This window comes from Pleuronectes platessa, chromosome 5 (assembly GCF_947347685.1).
Source record: "Pleuronectes platessa chromosome 5, fPlePla1.1, whole genome shotgun sequence".
NCBI classification, from domain to species: Eukaryota; Metazoa; Chordata; class Actinopteri; order Pleuronectiformes; family Pleuronectidae; genus Pleuronectes; species Pleuronectes platessa.
Window position 1 is genome coordinate 27,529,690 of NC_070630.1, and position 26,624 is coordinate 27,556,313.

Below are 26,624 nucleotides of genomic sequence, written 5' to 3' on the forward strand. Positions count from 1 at the left end.
GATATGTTCCTGAGATCAGGCTTCAGTGACTGACAGAAATGCTTAGGGGGCATGCCCTGCTGGGTGGCATGCATGGAGGCATAGGAGGAGCTTTCGTGGGAGGCTCACTTTTTTTATCTGATCAAAATGCTGCTGTTTGTTATAACTGGCATGCCTGATGCTTCTGCCCAGAGCCCTTATCAGGCTTCGCGTTCCACGCACGCCACATACCCTATGCATACAGGCCATACCATACAAATGATAGCTAGAGAGGCCTCACTGATTGTCTCTCCTAAGGTGCCTCCCTTGTTGGTACAGTGTGAAGAGGGGTAGCTTATGCCAGGACAGAGTTACGAGCGTCAGGTTTTTGCTATGCTGTGTTTGTGTCAGCACTCCTCCAGTGGTGCAGGGTATATATGTCACTGTTTTAGTGTGCGTGGCTGGCTGGCAGCTGTGCAAACACTGTTTGGGTGATCCAGGCTTCTCTTGATGTGGTCTATCAATGAATCGGGCCAAACAGAGCAAACAGGTCAGTTTTTCATGGGATGTCAAACCAAGGGTATTTCTTTGCCAAATCAAAACTTGATTAATCAGTCCACTTTTCAGTGAATTATGCACATGTAACAGGGTAGGGTTTGACCAGACCATGTTTCTGAGGGCGCGACAGATATCAAATTGCTCAATGGGCCTCCCTGTGATGGTCAGAGTGATCCATTGACTGGGTGGATACTATTGAATTGGATGTCTGTTAGTTTCAACAATGACCTTGTCTATCTTTCTTCCTTGCCCTGCTCAGTGATGCCACTGTGTTAAATCAGATAGGTATTCCCCCATTCAGTCAGTGTGTCATTCATTGCTCCTTCCGTTATCTGCTTTGTTGACCATATAAATATAAAACCATTATACCATGTGGGTCATATCTAGACACCTCCCTGGTGGATACACACCCTAATCTTTGCTTATAAAACTTAGTCATACAGTGAGACATGTTAGCACCCGATATCAAAGTCTGCCAAATAGCAAGCATATAGTGAGAAAAAAGGCTTGTTTGAGGGACACCAAGAGACAGATCTTCTAAGGTCTAGCCACTACGATGGTAGTAAATATTCCTAGCTATAGTAAAAGAAAAAATCTGTCTTCAACAGCTTCTCATTTACTCATATTCCACAAAAAACCTACAACCAAAACAAAGGAAAACATGTTCCTTGGCCAAGGGAATAAAGCATTAACAAGCTTTTTTGTAAAAGACAACTCTTTTCAATCATTCACCCACCCACTCACACAGTTCCTCCCCCAGTTTTCCTCCCCCTCCTTTCCCTTTCTTCCTCTGCTCCATGTCTTTCTGCTGGCCACATGAGTTTCTATCAAGCAACCTTGATGTGGTGTCGAGTGCGTTCCTGGGGAGTGCACTTTGTCCCATCCCCAGTCATTCCTTGCTTGTAATGCCTGAGTCATGGCACTAGACGCCTGCTTCACCACACGCCACTACTGGCTGTCCGACTGCACGTCTGCTTGGTTTGCTGACTGGTTTTGTCTACCACAGGCTTCTCCCCTCTCTACATTACCAGTCTGACTGTGAACCCTAACTGGCCTGACTCTGCATCTGGCTTCACAACCGCCCACGCAACTCTGCATAGCCCTGAGTGCTTTATAACTTTTTTTTTTTCTCATGCTCTGTTGCTGTTTCCATCATATGGCTCTACATTTAGGACCCGTGTTTCCTATTGTGGAACGGAAACTGTGCAAGTTTTGCCTGTTTTGAGAATCTGTCCACTGTCCTGAAAGGCACACGGTTTGTTTCACCATGGATGTTTCCGTTGTCCACAACTAGGCCATGTCAGTCATATTGTTCCGTTTATGTTCCAGATTTTCCTCACTTGTTTTCTCTTCTGTTTGCTGCACACCACCTGTTTTTTGAGTCAGTATTGCGTGCTGGTTTAGTAATCAGAACAACAAATGGGACGCAGCCACAGATTTTATGTGTATCAGACACATCATCAGATTCATGCTCATAGTTGGCCTGTTGAAGCACAGGAGGGCAAAGAAGGGTGTGTTTGTGTGGGTGTCAGGCTCTGTTGTGTAGGTGTGACCCTGTGGTGCTCATGACGAGTTGGGCCTTGGTGATACAGTCAAATAGTTTTGAGCTGTGGTAAAAGCAGCTGGATTCCTTTGCTTTGTGCTCTGCGATCTGTGAGCTGTGATCTCCCTGGAATCAGGATTTACAAATATTAACATTAGTTGCCTTCAAGCCCAAATGTTCAGAAGACATTGACAATTTGACTTTGGCAGTTTTCTCTTTGAGAAATGTGGTTGTTTCTCTGGTGTATTATTGTTTGGTTTCACCTAAATCCTCATTAGAGATGGTCTATTTGCTATCTAAAATGTGTGATCGTTGCATGCATATTTAGAAGGTAACTGAGTCATGGGGCAGGAATTTTACAAGACATGGTCATTGTGGTTTCATCATGACCAGACGCATTGTCAAACAAATTAGCATGATATTCTCTGAAGTCCAGTCATTTTTCGATGGAATGAGTCACAGCCTGTCCCTGCTTGCGTATATAAGTGTGTGTGTATGAGAGCACAAGATAAATAGGGAGATTGAGAAGACAAGGTAAGCAGAGTTTTCACAAGTCTTGGCTCAAATCTTAGAATCAGTATGGTCAGCCAGACCTGATACATTTGACCTGCCATGAAAAATAGCATGTCTTGAATAAGATAAAGGAAGAGACATGTGTTCAGATATTGATGATTTGTGCCCCTGTTGGCAGTAGAGCCTACACTGAGCTTAAAATAGAAGGGCAAGTAATCCTCTGAGCTGAGACCATTTTGCCACTTACACCACAAGTCATTTTTTGGTCACATTAGTGGAAAACAAGAAAGCAGTGTGAAGCACATTAGCGATTGTAAAACAGAGGCAGAATGTAAAGCACGCAACATGAAAACACTTTGGTCTGGCGGGGAATTTCTTTTTCAAGTATCCATCTGTCGTCTTTAGTTGCCTTCAAACAAGCACCACGCTCTTTATATATTGTACGAAGGATGCATAATTGCATCCAGCCATTACAAGAATGCTGCATGCGTTCATATTGCACAATGAGGATGAGGGTCGAAGGGGAAAATGGTCCTGTGAATGTGTGCAAATGTGTGGCTGTGCACTGTCCACGTGATTCACACTTATATCAGCAGCCTGGTTGTGGAATGTATCAGTTTGGACTAAAAATGTGGCAGGCACCATGTTTTGTGGAAAAAATGCAACACGGAGAGTAAACTGTTTGTCAGATATGTCGTGTGTTTGGTTTAAACGCCTAAACAGTTCCGCAGAGCATCCCCTTTTTGTTTACAGCAGAGATGGAGCCTGGGAGGGCAGCTAGCTGGGATATAGCTACACTAGCACCACCTGCACTCACACAAGTACAGCACTCGCATGTCACTTCACTTTTCTCATCACTATGTGTAGCAATGACGGATTTAAATAAGGCAGTCAAATCCTTTGGACTAAGAAGTGCTTTCATTATAAATATTTAACATACAGTATATGGAGGTCACGGAAAACACTCATTTGTTTGTGTAGTGCTTTTGCGCAGATTTATCTTTTTACTTTTTTTTACAGTATTGGAGAACCCCAAGGTTGTGCAATGGGTTTTTGTGAGGAATGTATTACTGTTGCTCAACATTTATACATAGAGCCCAGGCTGTTTCACACTGTTTAAGATCATAGCTGCAACACAACGTGTACGCGGTTAAATAAGCAACAAGGAGCCATATCCTGTCTTATCTCTTTGACCCTCATTCTTCTGGAAAGACAAGGATGTTCATCTAGCTTCTAGCAAAAATATGTTAAGTGTCTGTTGGCAATGATGAGGGATCATTTTAACTCAGATGTAATGTCACATCGAACGCTGAGACTTTGACCTAAACAGTAGAGTTAATGCACTTTCACATCATAAGCTAATATGATTTCAGAGATGGAGGCAGTGGAAGGAAAAAAAAGCAGCAAGGCAGCAATGGGGTATTAGTCTCACTTATTGTCTGTGTCAGTAGCCGGTGTGTCTGTGGCAGTGATCATTCTGGACAACTCCAGTTTAATGACCAAAGGACTATGTCTGCAGTTGTGCAGCTGCTTTACATTATCCCAGGTTTGTGCTTCACAGGAGCAGCCAGAGGCCGTGGTGAAGATTAAAGAATAAAACTAGTGTTCGAGCACTGTTGTCAGTGATGCTGGGAGGGTCCTGGTATGTGTGTGGCATTTCTTTAGGTTAACACTGTTCAGTTTTGAGCCGACTTGGGCTAAAGTCTGGTCGGGCTTCGTAACATAGGCCTGGCTTGACCCAGGCCTACACATCTATTCCTGGTCCTTGCATTGAGATGGAAATCTAAATAGCGGAGCAGCTGGCGGAACAAGCAGCCCTCTCAAAGCCAGACTGCCACCCTGTCCTCCTCCTCTTGCTCCACTGCAACCCTCAGCCACCACTTTATCACCCAGTGCCGTTGAATGGGCTCCCTTCATGTTGGTTGGGTTTATGACCCCGTGTTCTCAGACCAAGGGTCCAGACACAGATCCACATCAAAGGCACTCTTAGATGCCAATGTCACCTTTGGTCTGCTGTGGACTGGTCCGACTTAAGAGCTGATTATACATGTATGCCCCTGGCAACTTACCAAAACCAGCATCTTGCTATGACAGTGCAGATATGTAAGCATGCAGAGATATTCTGGTAGGGTTAGACCTGAGTGGTGCATCTAAAACATTTAACCCTCACCTGAACCCACACATCACCTCACATCCCACAGGAAGCGGCAAATTAGCCACGGGAAATTGACTATTTGCAACAAGTCCACCGTACACTCTGCTACAGAAAGGTAAACATGAATAACCCAGCTTTGTATAGCCTTTTAGATCTCACCCTCACACACTCTCTGTAGGGCTATTTATAGCTCGATTGCATGATACAAAGTATATTGTCCCTTATTTGTTGGGTCTGGTTGCCTGCTCTACTTCTAGCATTGCATCATTCTGAGTGGAGGCAGAAGTCGAGGCTTTATGAATGAACCGAGTCTCCACCGAAGGCTGGGAGATGGCACTGATCCCACTGTGATGTCACTCCAGAGACAAGAAGAGAGGGAGCTTTATTAGACCTCCCATTCATTCTTCTCTCTCTCTCTCTCTCTCTCTCTCTCTCTCTCTCTCTCTCTCTCTCTCTCTCTCTCTCTCTCTCTCTCTCTCTCTCTCTCTCTCTCTCTCTCTCTCTCTCTCCCTCTCCCTCTCTCTCTCTCTCTCTACTTGCCCACCCCAATTATCTTGTCCTGGGATGGGATCATATTACAGACTGGTGACTCACCCACCTCCTCACCCCTCCTCCTTCCCTGCCTACATTATCACCTCTCACCCACCCAATCTCCCCCCTGGCCCAACCCTGACTGTTTCAGCCCCATACACATTGGACCCAGACGCAAAAATCCCAATTTCACACCCACGCTCTGGTGCACAGGGCAAAAAAGACAACTAATTTAGTGTGTGTGTGTGTGTATTATTATGTGTGTATCAGTTTTTAACAGCCAACGGTGCCAAACAGAACCTCCGTCTATGGTTGAGTCGGGGCTTGGTCACAGGGGCTTGGCAAAAAAGCTGCACAATCTGACAGTGAGAATCCCTGTGAGCTGCATCGCCGTCGCACTCAGCAGACTGTCCATTGATCAAATCACGGAAAAGGGGGGAGTGGTTAATCAATAGACTCTACTGTACATTTAGATCCAGACTAAACATCACTCTCACTCCATCAGTGATTCCTAGAATAGATGGATTCATAATTCTCTCTTCTTCATTATAAGAAATTGGGTTTATTTCAGCAGCTTTACTGTAGAAACTCTTCTTAGTCTGTCTTGTTAGTGAAATGTGAATGCAATAATGTTGCATGTGATTTACACCCACTCCATCATCTCAGGAGCTAAGTGGATCGGACTCATTTTGCGGACAGACCAACACCGTCTAATGTGGAAAGTGATGACTTGTGGATGCTCTAACTCTCAGCCCATACTGACCATTCCGTATCTAATGGGACTCCCAGGCATAGAAATCCTATCAGGACTTCATCATTTACTAGAGATTGTCTAGATCCAAGCTTGCCTCTCTTACTAATGGATGCGCAGTGAACATTAGCTCTGCCGCAGATAACTTTCATATGGGTCATTCACCATGGAGACTGCTGTATTAACAGTGCACATTTAAGTCTTGTGTTTGCCCTTCAGTGTTGCTGTGTCCTACGCTTCACATTTTTAAGATTTTATTGCAAGTTCAAAAAATCCAAATAAAGCAATTTACACATATATATACAATAAAACAAATAGTTGGAAGTGTAATTTCCTTGCACCTTACAGTCTAAACTTAGAAGATATTCATTGTGCTTTGAATTGATTTAAGGCCGTAAACAAAAATACCTCTTTAAACTCATTTTAAACGTATGAAACAAGTAATTCAATATAAAAACAAAAGAAATCACACAAATTACAATTCACATGTTAGTTTACTTTATAATCATGCTTCCTATATTTCTCTCTTTCGAATGGCTAGTTGTAGTTCTCATGCAAGATGGTGCTGAGTGTCTTTGATGGAGGATTTGGTGCTAAAGTGGGTTCAAGTCTGTGTGGGCAAGTATAAACTGGGGCTGGGTTGATAAAAGCGATGGGGAGGGAGCGGCATAAATGGTTCGAAAGTGCAAAGTAACTCCACTCGATCCAGCTTACATAAACTGCCACATTTCGCCTTTGCCTTCATATCAAAGCGCAGACTGTCTGAGCCCCAGTCCCATCTCAGTTTGCAGCGGTTTGCAACATACACGTTTTTGCACCACCAACACTACTTAAAAGAAAAATGAGCTCGGCAGAGGCTTCGACAGCATTGGTGTCAGGGGCACCTTTTGCTTAGCGACAACTCGCTCAGGTCTTATTTTCACTGTGAAACTGCACCGTTTATTTTGATGTGCCGTCTGCGTCTGACAGTAGTTTAACGGAGGTATTTTGTGAGACTGTAAAACAGCGTTTGCCCTCAGCCCTTCTACCTTCTGCTCTTACTTGTGACTGGAATGAATAACTTTCTGCTTGTTCACCAGTCTAGCAGAGAGCAATGTATTATTACAGGCCTAACTGAATCACATGAAGAAGCAAAGAGCTCCTGTCTCTCCCCTGTGTCCGTTTCTGTTACGAGGTTTCTTTCTTTAGACAAAATAGAGGGAAAAAGTCAGAAAAAAGAAAAGTGGAAAACCTAATTTTACAAACGGCCAGACAGACATTGGTTACATGGGCGAAGGAGGGACAGCTGCTGTGCATTCCAGACGAGGTCGAGACGTCAGTGAGTGGTGAAAACAAGCATGAACTGTATGTTGCGCCAGTGACAAAACCACCAGCCAGCAGAACATCTGGTTTCGACGAGTTGTGTTGCTGCTTGAGGAGTGACACAACTTTCCCTCACTATGTTTGTTAACAAGAATTTAGTGATCTGGTTTTAAACTATTTTAATTGATGGATAAGAAGGATGAGATGAAAAGAAAGACACAAAAGTCAAAGATAGATTTGACCTTTGGTTTTGTGTGCATCTTAACTTGCTGAAGACTCAACATTCCTGTTTTTGGTCTGTTAAAGTTGTGCCTTATGCACATTACCCGATCAGACTAGATATGGGTATTATGGCATGTATGTCTTCGGACTCAAACAGATCATGATATACTGTATGTCGGCAAAAATTGTGCATGCTTTTGCAGATTAAATGATAAAGACATGCTGGTCAATTGGAACTGTGTAAGGCCTTTTGTTTCTATTTACAAGTAATTTCTTGAGTCTTGGCCTAGTTTGTTTTTAGCAGTCTATTCTAGTGTTAGTATCCCAAGGGTCTTTCCCCTGCTCTTCTCTCATCATCTCCCTTGTTCTGCCCCCTCGTCCCACACTTCTGGTCAATCTAATTAGATTGAGTGCGAGTCATCAGGCTCTGTTTAAAGCCATCAAAGGGAGCTCTGTTCCCCGTTGGGTGCCTACTGGCTGCGAGCAGAGAACAGTAAGCCCAGTGTGCGACTGGGACCCTCGAGACAGCCCACCCCCCATCTCTACTAGCCACCCGCCGGCAGCTAAAGTGACATCATCACCTCATCTCTCGACCCCTGACCTCTCAGAATGTTTGACCCCATGCTTGGTCTGGTGACAGTCGGCCCACTGTGCAGGGGAAACTTTGTTGGAGGGCTAGCAGGGGTCATGGTGTCGCTGATGGGCACCAGGCGCTGCTCTCCCACCCAGGATTTGTGGGTAAGAGAGGGATTCAGTGTTGGTAGTATTTGATAATATACTTGTGTTTATTTTAACGCCACATGAGTGAGATATGCCTCAGGACCCTGTGTGAAACCCCACAAACTGCAGATACGATAGCTGTTGCATGACAACTGCCCCACTGCACTAAATGCTCTTTATAGTCTGCACTGATTTATACTGTCTACTCTCTTAGCCTACTGAAATGTGAATGGCTGTTGCCTGCACAAACACCACACATGCAGTGTTTCCTCTATTTTTTCCACTAATGAGATCTGACGTAGTGACACCTCTTGTTTAAATAGCTTGTCTATGATATGGAGACCATGTCTGTCTGGATGGGAGGTAATTGTCAAGCCATGTTGTTGATCACGGTCAGATGCAACATTGTTGTGTGTGTGTGTGTGTGTGTGTGTGTGTGTGTGTGTGTGTGTGTGTGTGTGTGTGTGTGTGTGTGTGTGTGTGTGTGTGTGTGTGTGTGTGTGTGTGTGTGTGTGTGTGTGTGTGTGTGTGTGTGTGTGTGTGTGTGTGTTATAAATAGCTAACTGAACCACATTCGCTAGTCTCTCTTTCCCACCCTCTTTTTGCCTCAATTCAATTTTCCATTCAGTGAGCTTTATTGGCATGGAATATTTAACACAGGGTGCATTGTATTAGCTTGGGTTGTCAATAATAGTTAAAGCAGGGTGCCATTTCAGCATGTTAATAATTGAAATCCCAAATTAAATTGATATTGTTATTGCTCAGAATAATATTATAATAAAATATCATATAATTATTTCCTTGTAATTTTGTGATTGGCAGATCCAGAGTGCGGAGATGTCCCCCTGCTGACACCAGGAAGTAAAGAGATGATGTCCCAGGCTCTGAAGGCCACCTTCAGTGGCTTTACAAAGGAACAGCAGCGGTTGGGTATTCCCAAGGGTAAGTCACTAAGTTGCCTGTATTGTCATTAGTCAGGTGTTGACATTTGCTTTAGGGAGATGAAATGTTAGTAAAGCCGGAGCCATCATAACCAACTCAACAAGTCACACACTAGGGATGAATGTATCCTCACATCATAGCCTGCTTTAGATCACTCAGTGACAGTGTCTCTCACTGAAAAGCAGGAGACAAGAGCATCGCATTCAAATCCATGTCGGTCCAGGCAGACTGAGAGACTGAGTGACTGACTACAACATTCAAAGAATTTAGACACAGAAACACACAGTGAAATTCATAAGTTGGCTTCCTGAATCCAGGCTGAGCCTTTTCACGCTGTTTGGACACAGCAGTTCTTCCAATATCTGTCTATGCAATTGTGCTATATTTACGAACTATTGGTTTGGCTTGTGTTTACCACTGCTGTTTACATCCACAACTCCCTGCAAAGCTGCTGATTATTTGAGTTGCAGAAGGTACAAACCTTTTATTTACCACGGAGGTAGTGTGAATGTCGGAAGCATAACCAAAGCTGAAAACACAACTTAATACAGGGATGTGCTGCAGTTTATAGTGTTGCAACCAGAAACGTGGAAATTCAGTCTATATTGTCATTTCACTTGTAAATAGGGCTGACTGTCTGTCTGAGTGCAGCGTCATGCACTCATAATACTTGCATGGGTCACTTAAACATAAAAAATGATATACAGTATCAGTGCATGTAACCATCTCAAATGTTTTCCCGTTCAGATCCCAGACTGTGGACAGAAAACCACGTGGCTGAGTGGTTAACATGGACCGTGAACGAGTTCAGCCTGAAGAACGTTGACTTTGAGAAATTCTGTATGAACGGAGCCAGCTTGTGTGCGATGGGGAAGGAGCGCTTCCTGGACTTAGCACCTGACTTTGTGGGGGACATCCTTTGGGAACATTTAGAAATGCTTCAAAAAGGTAAGGCCACATCAATCTAAAGACAAGTTTGATATTAGTGTGCATTATAGGATGCTTGTAATACAGAGGCAAGAGGCTAAAACTGTTTCTAATTCACTTATGTGTGAGAAAACATCCCTCATGCAAAAAAACTGTGTGATATCGCTGCCAGCACTAGTGGGACTGGGCGTTTGCTATACAGGAGCCAAAACAGGAAGACGCAGTTTAGCTCAGGTCATACATTTTTAATCATAGCGCTGGATGCAGTTACATGGTACATGAAATCAATGAGGAGGCCACTGACGCTCTCTATCTATTTTTCATGAAGAGGATACAAAGCATTATCCCATCAATGGATTGACCTCCAACTTCCAGGAATCCCGTTATACCTCAGACTACTTTGTCAGTAAGTACTGCTCACACTCATTGTTAATCACTCAACGTAACAGCTTGAGATACACGCCTGAAATATGAATGTGCATACTGCAAAGAGGTTAAAGGTTGCGAATTAGAGAAGACTTGGATTTAGTGTTTAGCATGGTGTAAAACTGAATTTTGAGCTCCTTGATATGACCTGACCTTAAGTATTGCTGATGCAAGGTCTAATCAATATTTTTTTTTTTAAATCTACAAGATTCCTCTTATACACTGAGGTTGTTTTACATTATGGACTATTCACACATTAAGAATTTGGGGTAGGAGTTCAGCCCAAGAAGGACAATGACTCGTCTGAGTCTGATCTTTTCATCCCTTTTTTTTTGCTCCTCGCTTCCTCTCTGTGCTTCTCTGTCTTCGCTCGTCGTCCTTCGTGTCTTCAGGCTACGGTGTTGAGCATGCTCAGTGTGTCCCTCCTTCTGAATACTCAGAGCCCGGCTTCATCACCGAGTCCTACCAGACGCTTCATCCCATCAGCTCGGAGGAACTGCTCACGCTCAAGTATGAGAGTGAATACCCTGCTGTCATCCTGCGGGACACGCCCCTCAACCCGCTGCAGGGGGACTACTTCAACGTCAAGCAGGAGGTAGTGTCCCCCGACAACATGTGTGTGGGACGCCTCAGCAGAGGTGAGGGGTCACATATGAAGAATACACTATAGTTGTGATTAGGTATTTAACAGTATAGGATTAGTCTGCAGAAGCATTGCAGTTAAGAATGTCGCCTACTGAAGTCTGCATTGAGTGCTTGAAAAACGTGTCCGTCTAAGTGTTCTGTGGGTGTATGTGTGCCTGTTTCTGTGCTGAAGCTACCAGAATCGTGTCAGACCACATCAGTGTGAACTTATTAGTAGAGAAGAAAAGCAGGCTCTCTAGTTGATTTGTGGTCCAAGCAAACCCGCATTGTACACTCTCGACTGGCTTATGGAAAAAAAAGAAGAGTCTATTGTTTTTGTCAGAGCGATACATGAGGCAAAGCCACAGCGTGTTCTCTTCTTGCCGCTCATTCTTTATGTAAAAAAGCTGAGCTGCTGTAACCTTCAAGAAGTTTTTTTTTTCTTCGTCTTGTTTTCGTTGGCCTCTTTTCCTTGACTCAACTTTTGGGTTCTGGGTAAGGAGATAGAGGTGTCATCCTCAGCTAGCGACGCGGTAGTTTTCTCATGAAGCTGTTTGTCTTCTCTCCCACTGATAGTTTACAGAGGAATTAGGAGCATGGTTTACATTTATAGTCACAAAGCTAGGATTTTCTTCTCACACATCCCCAGCTGTATAAATGAATAGCAGGTGCCAAACGCATTATACAAGCCCCCTTATGGTGCTTTAAGCATTTGCCTGCAACGTATGAGGTCCGGCCCTCATGCATCACACATACCAAGCTTCTGAGCGTGGCGTTGGGCTCTCCCAACGTGGGAAAGTATTTGCGTAGCCCAACTGATATCCACATGTGGCTTCAATTGCAGCAGTTGGAAGATTCCGGCATCAATCGAGGCGCTGCATTATCTGTCATTTGTTAATGACTCACCATTGAAAGACTCCTCTTATCTTTCCCCAAGGCCAAAAATAGCAAGGCAATTTGTGTGACTGTCTTCCATTTAAAATCAAACTCAAGTGGTGGTGAAATGAGGTGTTAAATGGAGAGAGCTGTGGCCCCCTATAGAAAAATCCAGCTTAGTGAGGAAGAGTGTAATTTGGTGCTCAGCTTTTGTTTGTCGTTTTCATACATAGTGCTCCTTTGTCAAATATTAGAAAAAATTTTGGAACAAATTTCATTATTTTGCACTTAAGCATAACCTTGAAAAAAAGTTATGTTCTATAAATGACCAAGTTTCGCTGAATGAGATTCTAAAATGTGATGTGCTCTTACATTTAAGGTTTAGAGTTTGCTACTTTTTAAAACCTTCAACCCTGTTTTCATCTCCGCTCGTCCCTTGTTCTCAGGTAAGCTCGGCGGCCAGGACTCCTTCGAGAGCATCGAGAGCTTCGAGAGCTGCGACCGACTGACCCAGTCGTGGAGCAGCCAGTCCTCATTCAGCAGCCTGCAGCGGGTGCCCTCTTACGACAGCTTCGACTCAGAAGACTACCCCACTGCCTTGCACGGTCACAAGCCCAAGGGCACCTTCAAAGACTACGTGAGGGAGCGCACAGACCTCAGCAAGGATAAACCCGTCATCCCCGCAGCGGCGCTGGCAGGATACACAGGTAAGATGTCTCGAGGTCATAGTTTATACATTATCATACTGTCCTGCCTAGAAAAGTGCTGTGGCTTTTTTCACAGCAGACATTTTCAAAATGTCACAGGAGGAAAAGCACATGGTAAATAATAACATTAATCATAGCTCTGCTCCATTTGGGTTGAACTATATGGCAGCCAGCATGCACAATCCCTGGAACCTAATGGGGGGAAAGGGAAATGCATTCGTGACACATTTTGATAGTCATAGAATATATCAGAATGTTTTATCTATATTATTTAATTATGTACAATTCTAATTATCATTACCTCTAAATAAGCAAGTGAAATTGAATATAGTGGTTTACATCAAAATAATAATTCTGGTAGTGTCTACAGGCTTTCAGACAACTTTTTAGATTTCATATTCTTATTTGATGACACTCGTTATCGTGTGAAAAGAAAAAAAGTTTCCACAGACTTGAACGTTGCTCTGTAGATCCATCACCAATGCAGAGCTTGACATAACAGCAAATTCAAAGATTCATATGCATTGAGTCCCTGAATGCAGAGCAATCAAGGCAAAAGCTAACTTAGTATGTGCATGGTTATTCTTTTTGTGGGAAGTCTTCCGTCACAGTGCAGAATTCCTTCCACCAGTTCTATGATATTCAGCTGTAACACACGTGTTGATTCTCTGCAAAAGCCTCTGATGTGAGGGGGGGGGGGGCTTAATGCACTGCTTTTAGACCAAATGAAAACACTCCCTCTATCCAGGCAGCCCAGCTCACGCGCATTACAGGAAATAAAACAACATTTCCTCCTTCTTCTTCTTCACCTTCTTACACTTCTCCTTCCTCTTCTTCTTACTATTCTTACTCCTTTGTTCTGTCTTCACTTATCATCTGCCTACCTTGTTATCTGCAGCCGGCATCTCAGCCTACTTATTGTAGGTCGTCCTAGCAACGCCGGTGAAACTGAACAGAAATCTTGCCTTCCCCTGCGTATAACACCGGAGTAAAATTATCTCTTCATCTCATGAAACATCTTCATACCCGCTCAAAGAGCTGGTTTATATGCATTCTCCAAGTTCACAAGATGTGGAGATATTTGCACGCTCCTATCAAGCAAATGCACTACTTTGGCATCTGTAATGGGTTTTGGTTGAAAAGGTGCATGAAAAAAGCTGGTCATGTAACCACTTGTTACACTTCATCATTATATTAATAGCTGTATTTATAAGCACATTTCACAGCAAACATTACAAAAGTGCTCCACAAAGATGAGACTGAAAAACAAAAATGGAAGAGAAGTAAAGTAAAGAAGCAACTAAATAATTCAAATCAAAGACAAATGCAAATGCAAATTATATAATACAAAAAACTTAATTGAATAACAACTACTCTTAACTTAGTCCTGACTGTTCTTATAATTATATGTATAATGATAATTTAACCTTCAGGCTTTTCCTGTATGTTTGTAACCTGACTCTTCATGTTACTCACGAGAGGTGTACAACATACTCTCCAAATCAAGTATAATACCTAGATCAAACAATTTCATTCAAGGTCAGTGTTCATGACACACATTACTATTTACTGGACTGTAAAGTGAGTAGCGTGGTCACACGTGTCGACACTGAATCACCTTTTAACGCCAAAGTGTTTTGGACTTTTTCAGACGTTTTTAAATTACAGTCACCAGGCTGCAAGGTTACCAGCGTTGAAAAAAAAAGGGGGAAATCAATGCGAAATTCCCGTGTCACTAGCAATCCATACATCAGGTCACAATAGAGTGTCCTGAAGCTGGTGTGCACGAGTTAATCTGTAATCTGTACGGATAAAAATGGTCAAAAGCCGCTAACAGAACACTGAGTCATAAATGTGTAATAATGTAGGTAATGTGTCATCATGTGCGTTTATAGTCAAATAATGAAGAGGAAGACATGGACTTAAATCCCCTCTAGTCACGTCGTGTGGTTGTGTTGTGTTGGATTCAAACAAGGGACTAATAATGTGATGCATATGCAGCTTTATCTAGATGTACAAGATATGACCAAATCTTTCCGTAATGACATTTGATTTGATGGAAACCTGTGTCATCTCAAAACATCAGCATGAGTTAATATCCTACTCCACCACTTTTACATCTAAAAAATGTCTGACTTCTTTTTTCCTGCGATGTCTGTCAGGTATCACTTATTAACAACGTGTCTCCAGCCTATTACAAAGCAATGGGTTCTCAGTGAGGAGAATGTGCTTCCTATGAGCTTTAATACAAGAAGAAAATATCACGCTAAAACAGCCAAACTTCTCCTGAAACAGGAGAACGTCGAGCAGCCCGGTTTGGTTCCAGCTGTTGTTAAGAGCAGAGTGAGGAGAGTGACTTGAAAGATGTGGCGTACATGTGTGTGCGAGCCCATGTGCATAGGCGGCGGGTGTGGGTGGATGAACACATGGAGGTAGAAGGCACAGCGAGAAAGAGAAACCTCAAACCCCCCAAGAAATCAGACCTTAGAGTAGAAAAAAAACAGGCATTTGTAAAATTCCAAATTGATGTTTATGACAGCTTGACAGCTCGCTGTGCTCGGCTTCCTGTCTCAGTCGCGAGCGGCAGGTGACACTTGTAGCGAGGACAAGGAGCCCGATAAGGCTTTGGAGAGATAAGTGAAGCTCCGCTTGTCGTCTCCGTGGTTTCCTGTGACAATTCGCCATACACACCTCAGTCGGCAGTAGCATCATGGTGAACTCTGTATCATGATTCTGTGCTGTCTCTCCCCTCTCTCGTCCTGTCTGCACACACAGGTTGCATTGAAGCCAGATTTAGTCAAGTGGTTTAAAATTGGTAACAATATTGATGATTCATAGATTAGGTCATTTTTAAATTTCAAACTTATTACCTCGTTCCATTGCTCTAACATGCTGATCATAACTTGAATTATTTTGCAATGCCCATTTTTTTTTTACATTGACAAGAAAAGATTAGCCCCAGTCATGTGACTCTGCTGTCTGTAGTTATCAGGGCGTGACTGGCCCTTGACGTGCCCCTGTCCCCTGTAGTTTTTAATGTCTCTAATAATTTTGGGAATACACACGATTTTCAAAGTCTATTAAATGATGTGTGGCTCTGCTGTTGGACATCTAATTGGCTGTGTAAATTGTGGCTCCTTTATGGCCCCTTATTTAAAAAAAATCCCCGATCCGCCACTGTTGCATATATGCTCAAGACTCACTATTGTACCATGGGTCAAACACTCAACACTGCTGTGAATGTGAACCCCACCCTACCCGCCCACTTATGCCACACTGTATGCTTTTTCAATGAGGCCCATTGTGCATGGAGACTTGAAACATATTTTTGGAAACCTCTTTTTTTTTTGTCAAAGGGTCGCCTGCATTCTGTCGTGAGAGCGCAGGGGGCTGGTCGACGGGCAATGTATTACTCTGATGTGGGCTCGCTGTTACAGTAGCAGACTTTTGGAATGTAAGTCAACTCTGAAAGAGACTCAGTGTTGCAGAGACATTTATTTCCAAAGTTGGAGTGGCTGTTGTCATGCACCTTCTCCGGCTTTGCAGGAGGAGAGAGAGCTCTGAAACGCCATTTCAAATGTTCAGCCCACGCGCCCATTTCCCTGAAAGCTTGTGTTTGTGTTGTATATAGGGTTTTTCCTCAAGCGAGAGAGAGAGAGAGAGAGAGAGAGAGAGAGGAGAGAGAGAGAGAGAGAGAGAGAGAGAGAGAGAGAGAGAGAGAGAGAGAGAGAGAGAGAGAGAGAGAGAGAGAGAGAGAGAGAGAGAGAGAGAGAGAGAGAGAGAGAGAGAGAGAGAGAGAGAGAGAGAGAGAGAGAGAGAGAGAGAGAGAGAGAGAGTTTTGCTGAGGCGGTGTGCTGCATAGGCAGGTGTGATATCAACATGCGGGCCTCAAAAGTGGGGTGGGTGTATGTGCTGAAAAACCACAAGATCAGAGTGCACTTTTGTGAATCTAGTTCAGAAACAAAACCAAGCCTTGCCTTTGGTTGTTATTGTTCTGCTTTCCCTCCTTTTCCTCGAGATGTAATAACACAGAGGTTTGTTTTTTTTACCAGGTAATTATATTGGTCCTCAATTCACGGTAAATGCTTTCCAGTGAAACATAACCGACGACTTAACAACTGCTCCTTTTCTCACACACTCCCCGACTCTTTCAGTCCCTGAAATGTGTTGCTGAAGGCGGCCTTATTTTAAACTAGTGATTTCATCAGTGGGGAACTCAGACTCTAGATTCACATACTGCACAGGGCAACTGGCAGACAAGGGAATACATGATGAATGGGACTGTTGTATTTAGGAGGACATTTGGTTCCATTGGTCTACTTCAGTCCGACCCAGATTAGAAGGTTTACTTTATCCCTCCTCATACATGTGTCAGTGAATATTAAAAACTGACACAAGGCAAAAGTATGTAAATATATACAAATATATATATATACATTATATATCTATACACACACACACACACACACACACACACACACACACACACACACACACACATACACACACACACACACACACAGATAAATGTACATTCCAACTTTAAATCCTTTTTTTCAATGAGATATATGTTGTATCTTTGCCTTGCAGCAACATTAGATAGATTTTGTACGATTTTACTTTGTTTCAGATTTGTAACCTGATAGAAATGTTCCTCTTTCTAAATATGCTTACAACAGATGCAATGTGCCTTGTCTTAATGTATAATACAGTACTTTGGACTCCAACTAACAAAGGGACTACAGGACATGAATGCCTCCTCAATCTGGATTTTGATAGCTTTGCCCTGAGCTCACACTTTGCTAATTCTAAACTCCCACATCCAGCCAATGTACACAGTAACAACGTGTCTTATTCGTGTAGACAGCTTCAAAACCCACACCTTCTCCCCCTCTCCAATCTGCTCTGCAGGCAGTGGCCCCATCCAACTGTGGCAGTTCCTTCTGGAGCTGCTGACCGACAAGTCTTGCCAGTCCTTCATCAGCTGGACAGGCGACGGCTGGGAGTTCAAGCTCTCTGACCCAGATGAGGTGAGAGGTCTTGACACCGCTGGTCACGAGCCCACGTGCTGGGAGGTCCTGAGTAGATAACCAGATGAACAAGATGTCTTCTTAGTTTTCAAGAACATTTACAAGCCGTGTTTGGCTCTACTCATATTTCCGAGGGTCATAACTTTGTAGGTTGTATGTCAGTAGTTGTTTAATTGCAGAATGACTCAATAATACCAAAAACAAAAGAACTGCACTTGCATGTGAATCAAATAATGATAGTATTTCCCAACGAATGTGATGCTTTTTTTTTCTTTTTATCAATGCAACAGTAATTAGCTGCATGTTTACTGTGTGATTTCGTAACTTTGGTTTTGGTCACATCTTGAGCAGTTTTGATCCTGTGTTGTTTTAGGTTGCGCGGAGGTGGGGCAAGAGGAAAAACAAGCCCAAAATGAACTATGAGAAGCTGAGCCGTGGCCTCCGCTACTACTACGACAAGAACATCATCCATAAGACATCGGGGAAGCGCTACGTCTACCGCTTTGTCTGTGACTTAAAAAGCCTGCTGGGGTACACTCCCGAGGAGCTGCACGCAATGTTGGACGTAAAGCCCGATACAGACGAGTGAAAGCAAATTTGAAAAAGGAAGCGGAGACGGACGTTTAAGGAGCCGCGTGAACTGGGGCTCATAAAGTGGTCTTAACTGTTTGATAGTATTGGTAAACCATTTTTTGGGGGGGACCAAAATGTTTTTAATGACTAACTGTGGTCTTTGTCAACTTTGAGCTCTTGTCTCTCAGACCATGATTTAACAGGTAGGCACAACCCTAAGGCCTGTATTCATACCCTGTTGCATTTGAAATGTGTGTGTGCGAATGTGTTACCGGTATTATTTTGCAGCTCATGGCAGACGGAATGCTATCGGGTAGAGTTGAGGTTCCGTGCTGCCGAGGTAGCACAGTGACAAGAGGACCAAGACAGGAAGTGTTAGAGATGAAAATAAAATGATTCATTTCATTCTTAGGGCAAACGGAGAGCGGGCAGAAAGCTCCAGCTAAGAAAACGGTTGCCAAAATGTAAAAACCTGAGGGAGGAAGGTATAATGTCATATTTAGATATATACGGTATGTTCACTGTTTCTGAGAGTTTTCAGCTTGGACCAAAAAGTATTGTTCATAGTTTTTTTTTGTTTGGAGCTTATGCTTGTGCCAGTATCGTATTACTGATCATGAGAACACCCAATGTAAACCTACCTAGCAGGCATATATTGGAAAGATCTCATGTTGTCAATGAAGGTATCACAGTTGGAACCAAATAATGGGCTGTTGTCAGAACTGTTCTCTTTCTCTTGGAGCCTTAGATTAAAATGTGCTGATCCGTTATCAGACAACATCACAGACACCGGCTCTGTGGTTTCATAGGGTGCGAGGATCTTGTGAGATTACTCATAACTCAAGTCTCTGATAGACAGACAACTGAAAGCAGCCGTTGCTTTTGAAACTGACGCGTTCACCTTAATGTACATGTTTGCCACTTTGATAGAGACACATATTGTGACTGAAACTTGTGCATTTTGCATATACCACCAGTATTAGCAAACTGTAGACAATCAGGAGTCCTCTGTGAGAAGAGTTGTTTCATGTGCAGATTAGATGCATAGTTTCTCGCTTCACTGTCCGTGTTCGTTGCTTTAGAAGTTTTGGAATAATCTATATGTCTGTCTGTACAATAAAACGCAAGTGAAGTAGTTCAGGGGCTGGTTTTGCAAATTCCTAAGAATGTCAGGTTATTCTTTCTTTAGTTTTGCAGAGTGTTTTGGCCACAAGGAAGTGGCTGCAGTATAGTGTGGAGGTGCAGTAAAGGATGAAGGGACAGCGATAGAAAAGTGTTGATGAAAGAGAATCGGAAGCTGCGTGGGACAAAAGTGACTGAAAGGAATCTGTGGTTCCGGTGAAGTCTGATAGGAATAGACAGACAGAAATGAGAAGGTTTGGATTTTTGGGCTTACATAACCTGTTTATTTAATGAGCAAGTTTAGACACTGCTTATAGCTGAAACCTGAATGCAAACAGACGTGTAGGACTAGTGACAGACATTTGTGTTTCATTTGTATGTTGTGTGTTATTTGCCTATGATCAAAATAGCATTCAGTTCATATTGAGTAACTCTCTCATATGATTTGTATAGTTTGTGCAAAAAACCACATGCAGAGATTAACTGTTAACTTTGAGCGAATTGGCAGCAGTTCCTATCCGACAGTGGGAACCGTGGCTGTACACTGGCCTTATGGGAAATGCCAAAGTAAAAAAAAATCATCTTAGAAGACAATGTTATTGTTTACAGTGGCTGAATGTTACCCATATGGATGCAAATAGCTTTTGAGATGTCTGTTTGTACAGATTGTATTTCATAATGCTTTATTGAGACCCAGATTACACAAATAAGCAAGAGACAAAGCAGTAATAATAACCAAAACCCATGTGAGGTCTTTTGGCCATGGTGCCTCTGGTTTCGTCCACGACTGTGGAAGACGGGGACCAAAACATCTTTCACATTCACAAGTGTTGACTCGTATTTGATCTGTTAATATGTTGGAAAGCCCATAGCTTTAGAACAAAGAGAACTCGCCGTCACTGTTCTGGGTTTCCCACTGAAAGGAGATGCTGTACGGGATGTTGAAGTGGTAACAAGCTTGTGTGCGCCATCACTGAGCGCTGACTCACAAACCTCCAGCCATGCTCGTCATCCGGCACAAGGAAATTAATTGGTAGCTGTACTTTCATCCTTTTCTGCACGTTGGTGTCAAGGTTTTAAAACACTGTTTTTTTTTTGTTCAGGTTGTTTTTTCTGATGTTGATGTTTTATGTTAAAGAGAGCTTTACAGATTTTTAAATATATTTGTAACGGTTGCCAGTGCCCTTTTTTTTTCATCTTTCCACACATGGTCATGATGCTAGTATGGTTGACTCCATAAGATCAATGTGCTAAAAGAAAACGTTACTTCAAATGTTAATATTATTTTGTCAGGAAAATATACTGTTGTTAACTGTCAGCAAATACTGCAGGTCTTATGTATTAATGAATCGTAGTCAGGCAAGTGTATACACACCAATAGATTGTGGCATATGCATATCTCAGAATGGATTCAGAAGGAAAAAAAAATCTTTTTTTGTTTTTGGATGTTGTTTTTTTGTACATTTTATAGTGTCTCTGTATTTTTTTTATGAGATAATTTTTATTGTATTTAGTTCACAAACATTTGAATATTTTTCAATAATTTATATTTTATAAAAAGACAAGAGATGCAGACAGCTGGTGCTTTCATGGGAATATAAAGGTAGCGCAGGACAAAATAATGTAGCGACTCTTTTCTGTTTGTTTGTTTTTGTTTGTTTTTTTTAATTCTTTTTTGTATAGAAAATCAAGCTGTCTGCTAGAGGAAAAAAAGGCTGATGCTGGCCCATCAATGATTTCTGCTGGAAAGGTTTTATAAACTGTAGCTTCTATTTCTAAAATGTACTTAATGTACTTCAAAATGTTATAAAATATATGTGAACAAAGATTTCATAACTGTGTCTGCTGTTACTGTATTGAGTCATGAACATACACCATTATGATGCTAAAATGTTAGTGGTAATTTTATAGCATGTTATTGGCACATGTATTAATATGCTATTATACTTGATTTGGTTTGTTTCAGTAGATGGATGGATAGATAGATAGATAGATAGATAGATAGATATGTAGATGGATAGATAAATGGATTGGGTGGGTCTCACATGCAGTAATGAGGTGATGTCAAATCAGAAACAGCACACTAGGGCCCATTCATGTGCTTGTAACCCCAGGCTCATATAAATTCCACTGTAGATATAAAACATATAGCACCGTGGCCTACTGCCCTGAGTTGCACAGCTGTTTGGCCCTGCTGCAGCAGTGTAGCGCTAAAGCCAAACTCCAATAAATCAGGTCCAATGGATCAGGCTGTTTTTCAGTTTAAGAAAGTAGCAGAGTAAAAACGTAGAAACATGAAACTTTTTTTAAACACAGACACAATAAAAACAAAAAACTGGATATAGTTTGCGACAGATTTCCATAAATGCACCATGTGAAAAAGCGACGTAAAAGTGACAGTGACGCTGATCACTTAAGACTCAAATCACATGGAAAATAATTCACATGCATGACTGATTTCACATACTTCACATGAAGCCCTAAAGAAAACATGATAGAGCTGTCTTCTGCTAAAAATCAAAGCCACATTCTCCTGGGGGACCTGTTGGTGGTGTTGTTGGCAGAGGGCAGGCTGAGGTTACCCAGGTGGCTGTTCTCCTATTCCACCTCCCTTGATCTGACTGGGCTGATGATCCAGACCAGACGGGGTTGGCTTGCCAAGTTTCTTTTTTTTTCAATTACTTACCCATGCAGTGCGTGTTCCAGCAGACATGGAGCAAACTCCAAACCATTATGATAGCACTCATAATCTGCTTATTCCACAGCCAAACCCAGACACAACGGCTCACGCAGGTGTGCATTGCCCAACCTGTTATCCCCCCACCCCGCTTTGCGCTTCATTCAGAAAAAAAGGAACTTCCACTGATTTAAAGCAAAGTTCAAAATTGAACGACGGCTGAGAAAGACATGTAGAGAAGAGGAAGTGTGTGCAGAAAGTGAGAACTGTCACACCTGGCAGCCGCCAAAAAGATGTTAGATGATTTCTACCTCTCCAGACAAAAAGGTATCACCCCCTGTCGTCAGCAGCTTACAGCTCTCTTGACACTGGAGTGCGGCTCGTTTGTCAGATTTCAAACCTAAATATTTATCTAAAGGGTCTTACCAAGCTACATCTGTCTCCTGCATTCAGTCTTAACATGACTGAGGAAGACAGGCAGGGGGATTAAATGATGAACTAGTGTAACCACGGTGTTTGGAAATATTGTCCATGTTAGGGACACTGTTGTAATAAAAACCTGAACCTATGGAGTGAATTTATTAGATGTAATTTAAAAGACACCATTGCTTCTGCCTGGATCATTGGACCAGTGTACCGCATGGAAGATGTATGTTTCTTAGGTTGAGCATTTCGTCTGGTTCTCCTACTGGAGATAAATCCTAGGAGGCCAAAAACACCATGGCTCTGCTGTACATGATATATAATGGGTTAAATAGTGCTTGTCTGCACTTTTTTATGAGGCCAAATGGTAACCCAATGAGTTTAGGGTTGAAGCGATATGTATTTCAGGACATACCTGTGTGGGAGTGGAAAATATGAGACAGGGAAGGGAAGCTGACTCATAAATGATAACTGACCACTGCAGCCAAGCACACTGTGTCTGTGACTGAAGGTCTAGGAGCCCATTATTAGATTTAATTTTTTAAATTAAATTACTAACCCTTTAATCAAGCTGAAAGCATGATTATACAACACTGTTTAAATATTTTGGGCTCAGTAGCAGAGCTTTCTGTTGCGCTCTGTTGCCATCCAACACATCCTTCGCCTGGGATCAAGTCTTAATTAGCAGCATAACATTCAAATGAAATAATAGAATGTGCTGTGGCTGGGCCAAATGACAGAATCCGGCTTAGCAAATACTAAATACTAAATTGAAAACATGTGGCAGCTCGCAGCACAAGGTTTTGTGGTCCTCGGTGTAATTTGTAATAGATTAAGTAAATCTAATCCTTGTATCTCTTAAACCAATCACACTCGTCAGGGAAGTGGAACTGAAGTGTGTGCATGTTATAAATCTCCAAAGCTAGTAACATAAATCTTCGTACGAGAATGTTACAGTACGAAGACATGTCATCTGACTGAACGGTCAAAATCCCTGCAGCAGCTGGTTACTGAATGGAAGCCTGAAATGTTGTTTAACATACCTTTAAGATTTCAAAGTTGTGCCGAATATCACACTTTCCGAATGTCATCATTGCAAAAAACTTCTTTATCAGATTGAACCTCAGTGGTCGACAGTATTTAGAGTTAGATTGCTGCTATGATAAAGACCAAGTACAAAACTATCTATCCCTCACTGCCTTGAATTAATGTCCTCTTCATAGAAAGAGAACCCTGTGACGCACAAGAGACCAACTCAGTGGTTCCATTACGCAGAGGAGTTGTGAAATATGACTGATGTTTCCCTGGGGGCCTTGATGGTCTGAGCTAAGAATCAGTGCCATAGGGATGTTTTCATGTCCCATTGTACTTCATGGTTAAGCTGACCGGGGCCAGTATGGACTCCAGTGGTATCCAGGGACTACACTAAAGAGAGTAAGAAGCACAGTGTCTTCTCAAATATGACCCTTCTCATGGAATTGTCTTCTGTTGATCTGGTCTGGGTTTTGACCACCAGTGCACTGGGCTTGAATGGATAAGGTTTAGATTAGTCATTTTGACTCATTTCATACTCCTGCTTGACTAATATACTGGCTAATGTACATATTTGTATTATTATCAAATGGGAAAGTAATCGTCGTGGTCATTAAATTTGAATGATGTAGATGGGGAATGAAGAATGAGGAATCATCAATGAATCTGCTCAGATGACACCCAGCTGTAATGTATCCATGAAGACAGATGAAAGTAATCAGGTAGTCAAACTTCAGCAATGCCTTAAAAACATGGAGGGACGGATAACCTGTCCCTTTGTTACTTAGTAATTTAGCCAAATCAGACGTTAGTGTAGTTGGTCCTATAATCCTCAGTACAATACGCAACAGGATTGCATTACCTTAGTATTTATTTATAATATAGGGAACAATACGCTGCCATACTCCTACACTGCAAGGGGAGCTCCCATGGTGCCCTATAGGCACTTCTCTCCCTCTATAGTGAATGGTCTGTATATATGTAGCACTTTTCAAGACTTAACTAGTTTAGTCATGAACCCATTTTCACACATTTGTTCTGCAGTTTCTTTATCAGACATCACTCACCCATTGCCTGTCAGGGGTTCATTCATTCATTGTGGGTTCATATTCATTTACTCAAGTATTAAAATGTTAATAATAATACTATTGTTATCCTAATAATTATGAGTACCCCATTATTTATCAATTATAATAATAACTATTATTAATTGGTGTTCCTGCTTTTATCATTAGCCACATTATTACATCTCTAAGTATCACTACTAATATTGCCATTATAACAACCAGTCTGACAGTTCTAAAATACATCAATAACCCAACTGTCCCTGGTCCATTTTACTCATCTTTCTATTCTCCTCTTTTTGAAGAGTTTGGGGATTTTGTTGACCACTCTTCGTTGTGTTTAGATTTGTGTCATTCTGAGTTCTGTGTTGCCTGTTTTATAAAAATGTTGCTCCTTGTGTTTCTGTAGCTTTATTTCCTGCCTTTGTCCGGTTTCCTGCCCTAGGGATCTCCTGCACCTGTTCCTCATGTGTTTCACCTGTGTTCAATCATCCCTGCCTCCCCGTGTTTGAAAGTCTCTGTGCTTCCCTTTGTCTTTGTCAGTTCGTTGTCATCCTCTCGTCACTGTCTGTCGCTGTCATTGTTTCCAGTGTCATCTTGTTTTCTGTAACCATAACCAATAACATCCCTAAGCTGAATAAGTTAGGCTGACCTGTTTAACCAAAACTATGATGCTTTGGATCTAACCAGGTTGTTTTTTTGACTAAAATCTAACCAAACATTATGCATAGCATTGGCTTATAGTTTGAATCAAAGGTTAGAGACAAATGACCGATAGTCTTGGACACCACAGCTAGACTTTTTAACAGATAACACTATGTGTTGTTGGAGTGAACAATTGAGTAAAAAATTGAATAGAGACAGAGAGGGCACGTGAAGCATTCCAGCCTACAATGTCGGGCAATGGTGGTTTGCCCACTATTGATGTTCATTGGTCAAATTGTTGTTATAGCCAATCTTATCAAATATCTGTTTATGCAAACAAGTACGAAAATAAAAATAAAATACAAGCCAAGGTTTCTGGGGAGGTTTGCTTTCTAATTCGAGTGTTGGGTTGTACCAACACACTCATAATTAGCTTCTTTACTTCCATAAATATCGGATGCTTGTCATCAAGAAACACCAGCACGAGTGGCCAGTAGAGTACTATTGATCTGGCCCAGGTTTGGCCCGCACCATGCCATGAGGTCACTCAAGCCACATAATGCGTGGAATGAATGCACTTGTGCAGCATGATCTGGGCCACAAGTTAAACTTAGCAATACTGCTTCTGAACCGAAGGTTCCAAAGGTGGCCCCTATTTGTTTTATGCTATTTGGGCCATATTCACTATTTACCACATGGGTAAACATCCAGATTATATATAGCCTTTTTAATTCAACATGAATAACTGACAAATGGTATGTTTGAACTAGTATCTTCAATAGCATAAATTAACTTTCTTATGAAAATCATACAATAATGGAGCTTTTTGAAAAACCCTACCAGTCTGACATGGATAAAAATATTCACTTTCTTAGCTGAAGCACCTTTGGTATGAAGCTTTGTCACAGACTCTAACCCTCTGCTGTTCCTCCCCTCCTCTCATTCATTGTTTTGTTGTGTCGGAGATTTGTTGAACCACATGGCTTGGCAGGTGTGGTGACTGTATTATCCAGGCTCGCGAAGGGCAGATCCAGGCCATCCCCTGCATTGGCTGGTTATTTGCATTTTTATTGCCATTGTCGCATCCTCAGTTAATACACCATTGACTCCCAGAGCCACCCCTGGACCTGACGGCATCACCTTGCTATCCAACCTGAAATGAGAGCGCCTGCTGGCCACCGGATCCTCACAGGCTGAGGCTCTGGTACCAGTCGACCTGGCATTCTAGGACGGAAATGGGGCGTCCTCTCATGTTAATGTGGACTTTCTATTAGGAAAGATGATTGATTTGCACTGTGCTGTT

The 26,624-nt window shown here is 42.2% G+C and overlaps 1 protein-coding gene across 3 annotated transcripts in view; it reads left to right on the plus strand.

Moving 5' to 3' along the window:
- Positions 1–21,308, plus strand: part of ets1 (v-ets avian erythroblastosis virus E26 oncogene homolog 1) — a 38,027-nt gene extending 16,719 nt beyond the window's left edge. For 2 of the 3 annotated variants that reach the window (XM_053422031.1, XM_053422033.1), the window contains 7 exons: positions 9,076–9,195; positions 9,943–10,143; positions 10,451–10,528; positions 10,941–11,186; positions 12,495–12,755; positions 17,667–17,785; positions 18,159–21,308. In XM_053422031.1, the coding sequence (XP_053278006.1) occupies positions 9,076–9,195; positions 9,943–10,143; positions 10,451–10,528; positions 10,941–11,186; positions 12,495–12,755; positions 17,667–17,785; positions 18,159–18,374 (1,241 nt within the window). In that variant the 3' untranslated portion in view covers positions 18,375–21,308. The remainder of the gene's footprint in view (positions 1–9,075; positions 9,196–9,942; positions 10,144–10,450; positions 10,529–10,940; positions 11,187–12,494; positions 12,756–17,666; positions 17,786–18,158) is intronic. The other variant, XM_053422032.1, reaches the window with a different exon arrangement.
- Positions 21,309–26,624: the final 5,316 nt, after the last annotated feature.